The sequence below is a fragment of the Vigna unguiculata genome, chromosome 5, assembly GCF_004118075.2.
Source record: "Vigna unguiculata cultivar IT97K-499-35 chromosome 5, ASM411807v1, whole genome shotgun sequence".
Lineage (NCBI taxonomy): Eukaryota > Viridiplantae > Streptophyta > Magnoliopsida > Fabales > Fabaceae > Vigna > Vigna unguiculata.
The window spans coordinates 41,347,767-41,353,625 of record NC_040283.1 but is presented as its reverse complement, the minus strand read 5'-3'; the positions used below and the strand labels follow the sequence as shown (position 1 = coordinate 41,353,625).

Genomic DNA, 5,859 nt, shown 5'->3' with positions numbered 1-5,859 from the left:
TCTCATACCATAAAAGTAGCACAAATCAAGGAAAGATGGTTAAATACGGTTTATATATATTTTTAACTAAGATGATAGAATTATGATAATCATAAATACAATTTTTAATTTTTATGATAATAAATTAAGTACTGTAATTTTTAGTTAAAATGTTTAATTTATATTTCTATAAAAGATATCATATTTAAAGGCATTTAAATTATGTACATGGTACAAAATTTTCTTTTCAGGTATACACCGCTTCGATCCTGATCTATGGTGATGAACTGAAACTGAAACTATGAGTCATGTGATTAATATTTTAATGTTGTGTAATAGAAATTTTACATGAAATAAATTTGCATAGAGAGAACAAATTTGAATTTGTATGTATAAATTGGTTCATATAACATTGTATTACTCACGTCACAAAACAGTGATCATCTCGAAAGATATCAAATCTACGTGGACCCTGATTTTGAATGAATCGTTGGTATATATATAGGTCAGTATCTGCAAAGTTTTGGTAGAGATATAGCCAAAGAAAAATCAGGCTTGGTTCTCTTCTTTTCTCAATCACTCTTTTCTCAATCAGATTTTCACTGATCGATCATACATAGTTATAGAGATGGTGAAAAACACTAATTCTGAAAAAAGTGGCCTTAGGAAAGGAACATGGACCCCAGAGGAAGATAAAAAATTGATCGCTTATGTTACCAGATACGGTCACTGGAATTGGAACCTACTCCCCCAGTTTGCAGGTACCTCAAAATCTCTAAATCTTTTATTTTTCATTCTCAATCATCATCATCATCATCGTATCAGAAACTACGATATGTTTTCTAGTGAATCAAATTTTCATTTCAAACAAAATTCCCTGTAATGTTGCACAAACCTAATTAATGTCGACTATGTAAACCTAATGAATCTGGTGCTGTCACTTGATTCATTTTTCAGGTCTTGAGAGGTGTGGAAAAAGTTGCAGGCTAAGGTGGCTGAATTACTTAAGACCAAATATCAAAAGAGGAAACTACACTAAAGAAGAAGAGGAAACCATTATCAAACTTCTCCAAAGTCTCGGTAACAGGTATATGAATTGGGGAAGTGGAGTAAATAAAATGCAGGTTTTCTTTTCAGAAGATTATTGCAATAACGATATAATTTTTATATATGGTTTCTATTACTTTCACAAACTCGTCAAAATTTTGAGGGTCCCATTTTGGACTATAAGAAACGACAACAACTTCATAACTCAGACTTTAATTACCCTATAACGGTTGGAGTTACGTGTATTGAGGATTCACGGTACAACTTTGAGAACATCTTGAAAAGAAGCTCTGATTATAGTTTCAGCCAATTAAATGCTTCTCTGCATGCATTTTTAAGATGTTGTTCCTTTAATATAAATTGTCATCACGTGTACATTTCCACAGTAGTCACATTTAACTTACTATATGAACCTTTTCTTTTCAGCAATAGGACAATGATACATATAAAGGTCCCAGGAGTATTAACCCTTGTTTTACACAGAGAACGTGAAAAACATAAAACAGAAAACTTGCACACAAAACGTTGCCCAAAATATTCATAAGAGCTTTAAATTTAGAATTTTCCACTCATCTATTTAATTTCAAATTCTGTAATTGATATTATATATTCAACAGAAACTCTCCACGTGTGTTGGCTATATTAATAATTAGGTCCAATATTGATGTTAGATAATTAGTTCTTGAAGTTTTGATACCCGATAATCAGTTATTTAGGTTTATGTCATATTTTTAAATGTGCAAAGCTGTTTAAAAGATTGTCATGGATTAGGGTTTAGGGAAGAATTTTTGAATTGAAGCTAATAAAATATAAAGTGTCAATATTTAGTGGAAGTTTTCTGTAATATTATATTATATTAATATTTAATGTACCAAAAATGCATTATGCTAAGATAATTCTCAATTAATGTCTAAATGATCATAATGTTAAGCTACAAATTATTAATATAAGTTTTATAGATAAATGACATGTTAATAGAAATTAAGCTAATGTTAAATCACTTGTATATAATTTATTTTACCTAATTATAGTTTATTTCTATATTATAGTACATGGGAAATTTGATATCCGAGTCCTAATCATTTAAATCAACTTTTTGAATTCAAATCAATAGACTATGGTCCTACTACTAGTTAATTAAAGTTAGTCCTAGCAACTAATATACACCTATAATAAAATTGAAAAAATCCAAAACTATATTTTATATTAAGAAAATCTAAATTATAACTTTAAATCACTTTTCATATTTAATTTTGATATATTTATAACGTAACAATATGTAGAAATTATTATTAAAGCTACTAACTTTTATATATTCATCGAAATATTTCTATATCTATTTTAACTCACAGTTTAAATATTTTTTTAAATGCAAAACATTATACGTTTAAATATTTTTATTCAAAAAATGAAACAAAACCTTATTTTTAAGTATCCCATGAAAACATATTTTAAAAAAGGAAGTTAACTTAACCATAATTGACCTACAGTATGTTCTATATCTAGAATACACAATAAAATTAAAATTAAAATTAAATATTAAAAAAACACCTATATTTAAATAATAATTTTTTTATTAAAATTATTTAGTACAAAACGGCCCAGTGATTAAGCACTAGTCTCGTACTAGTTTTAGTGAAAACAAATTATTGTGATATAAAGGAATTGAAGTGACATGGCTCTAACGAGAAAAGGAATTCTAAAGTCATGAAAATGTCTAGTCATACAATATCATTTTTGTAAGCTATTTGTGTTAATAACTAAACAAAAAAAAAAAAGTAATAATTAAGCTGAATATATTTTGATGTCATGATGTTATCACAAAACAAAATGTCTACATATTAGATGTACCAAGTTGGATAAATCATTAAGGAAGGACCAAATTTCATTGATTTATAAAGTATACAGTGACCTGATTTAAATATTTGAAATACGTTATTCTGTCAATTTTTCTACTAAACAGAGATTTTTTTTTCAATTTTTCTCTACCAATTACTTTTTAATTGCACTTTACTTCCAAACAAAAGACACCCAGGAGATGAGTGGAAGCAATAAATATTTTATTTCTCATTTCTTATTTTAAATATTAGAATAATTGTACTCTTCTCTTACAAAGATTTTGGTATATTTTTTAATATTCTTGCCCCTCTTTTTTTTAAAATTTGTGGTTGATCTTTTAAGGAATATAAATTATGGAATCAAAATGATTTTATTAGTCTTCCAAATTTGAAAAATACAGACCATGTATTAATCTATGTTCTTATTGTATTATATTTTTTATTATAATTCCTCTTTTTTTCATTTTTCTTGATATTATTTACGAGACACTAAGATGTTTTTTATATTGATTGAAAAATAAAAATATTTCAATACAAATTAAAAACAAAAGTGATTCTTTTTTGACTTGTAATAGTTATTTGGATCAACAACGAATGGTTTCTTAGAGTTTTTGAAGGGAGATAATACGGTGTTGGTATCCTTATAAGCATATACAATTTAAAATTTATCATGTTTCTCGTGAATGAGATCATTGTGTTAATAAGTTAGGTAATTTAATTTTGATTTTTAGAGAATAGTATATAGTGGTTTAATATTTTACTTTATTTTATTTCTTTAGATTATTTTCATAATATGTATTAATTTGCTTATATTAATAATTTTTTTGTAATAATAAATGATTGATGAACTTTAAAATATCAGTTTAACATCTCAAAATGCATGATCATGCCTAAAATGACATTATTTGAAAATTAAAAACAAAAATTTATTATTCTTGTCTAATTTAAATAATTTCCATGAACAATATTTTGAAATAAGTCTTGTTTATATGATTTTTGTTAGAAGAATAATTGTGAACAAAAATTTGTTAAAAATTTTAATCACACATAATTTTTGTAACATGGAGAGGAAGGATAGGTTATAGAAGCCTTTAATTCATTAGAATAGATGATGATGATTATTGAGGTCTGATTTCCCTTCTTCCTTAATGCAGATGGTCTGCCATAGCTGCTCAGTTGCCAGGAAGAACAGACAATGAAATAAAGAATTATTGGCACACCAATCTCAAGAAACGATATCAACCTCTCAAACCTCAAGTTTCCCACTCAAAGGATCAATCACAACCTGAACAAGTACCAAACCCTAGCAATAATACTGCACCAACTTCTCAGTCCACCGATTCATGCACAGCATCATCATCATCAACATCAACATCAACATCCTCGTCCCTACTCTCTATAACTACTGGTACCAAAGAAAAAAAGTTTGATACAATTTCTGAGGATGACGATTTTTCGTTTGTGGATGCATACCAACTAGAGCCTGTGAACGAAAGCTTCTTGTTGGAACCATATATGGTTGACACATCGTGCCTTTCTTCTGATATTTTGGTGCCTGAACCCGATTACTTCAGCCCTGTTTCTGACATAGAACTTTGGAGTCACAGTAATGAATACTATGCGTGAGGAGATACTAAACAGTTAACGAATGACGAGACCAACATTGAAAAATCAAAGTTTCCGTCTCAAGGCGGAGAAAAATAAAGTGATTCAATTCAAGGTTGCTACGTACGCTGTTGTCGTTGTCTCTCGTGTTTCTTAATTAATACTAGTGGCATGAAGTGCGATGTGGATAAGAAATTTGTAGAATTATTAACATCTTAAATTATGGAAGGGGTGACAATTATTCTAACTATTAATTTGTAGTTGAATTTTATTATCAAGTATTAGTAACTTAAATAAATAATTGAAAACGTAATATGAGATAAGTTATCTATTTAATATTCAATGCATAATTGCAATATTAATGTGATTTGAAGAAATTAATGAGAGAAAAAAAAAACTTTGATGAGAAAGTAGTTTATCTAAAAGTAGATACAAGTTAGAGCATTAATAATAAGAATGTATGGTGTTACTATTATAAAGTGAATGTTTATACATGTTGTAACATGAAAATTGATTGCACATTTTAAAATTTGTTACAAATAAAGTTAAGTGATTTGTTGTTCTAGTCAAAATCATTTTGTTAGCAACTTTTTGTCTTATATATTATATAAGCGAAATAAATTATATAGAAAATTTTATTTTATTTAAAAATATTTAATATTTGTATATTAAATAATGAAAATTTTTCAAGAGTACATATATTTAATACCTTTAACATTTTGCACCGTATCCACGTGATCAATCAATAGTATCGATTAAATTACATTAGTTAGATAGAAGTACGAAAGAAAATTAAATGAGACGGGTGTTGATTTGTCCAGATTTTCTATTTTTTTTTTTTGGGCTGAACATTAAAATTATTAAAATTATTGTATATTATAATTCTTTTTAATATATTTTAAATCATTAATGTCAATAAATATATTTTACAGACACTGTAGCGTATAAAGACAATAAAACAACTCAACAAAATTCAAATTTATTTTAAAGAAATATTTATTTACATTTTTAATGAGTAAGAAATTCTTGTCTCATCAAATCCTATAACCACTATATATATGTATGTTTATTATTCTAAATATTAATTAAATTTTTTGTATAAAAAATTAAAAATCATAACAAAAGAAATATTATATTATAAATAATAAATGTGACAGGATTCATTTTTTTAAGATACATATTTTTTCAATGTCAAATATAAAAAAAATTATAATTATACAAATATTGAATAAGGATATTATTAAATATCAATAAGATAAAAGTTAACTAGGTATAAAAAGGATTAGATGTATGTTTTGAAAGTCGCAGGAGGTAGAAAAAGAAGAAAAAACACAAAAAATAAAATCAAAGGGATTCGGTAAGATAAGAAATGAAATCATATTTTGACACA

The 5,859-nt window shown here is 26.4% G+C and overlaps 1 protein-coding gene across 1 annotated transcript; it reads left to right on the top strand.

Moving 5' to 3' along the window:
* Positions 1-527: 527 nt before the first annotated feature.
* On the top strand, positions 528-4,694 carry LOC114186134 (transcription factor MYB15-like). Its single transcript, XM_028074163.1, has 3 exons — positions 528-740; positions 937-1,066; positions 4,019-4,694. Exons 1-3 carry the CDS (start codon positions 608-610, stop codon positions 4,488-4,490), a joined length of 735 nt encoding a protein of 244 aa, XP_027929964.1. The 5' UTR covers positions 528-607; the 3' UTR covers positions 4,491-4,694.
* The last annotated feature ends 1,165 nt before the right edge of the window (positions 4,695-5,859 follow it).

Bases quoted from the DNA above. Each gene is read 5' to 3' on its own strand.
- LOC114186134 (XM_028074163.1), top strand. From the start codon at position 608: ATGGTGAAAAACACTAATTCTGAAAAAAGTGGCCTTAGGAAAGGAACA. The intron at 741-936 runs GTACCTCAAAAT...TTCATTTTTCAG, and splicing joins CCTACTCCCCCAGTTTGCAG to GTCTTGAGAGGTGTGGAAAA. The intron at 1,067-4,018 runs GTATATGAATTG...TCCTTAATGCAG, and splicing joins CTCCAAAGTCTCGGTAACAG to ATGGTCTGCCATAGCTGCTC.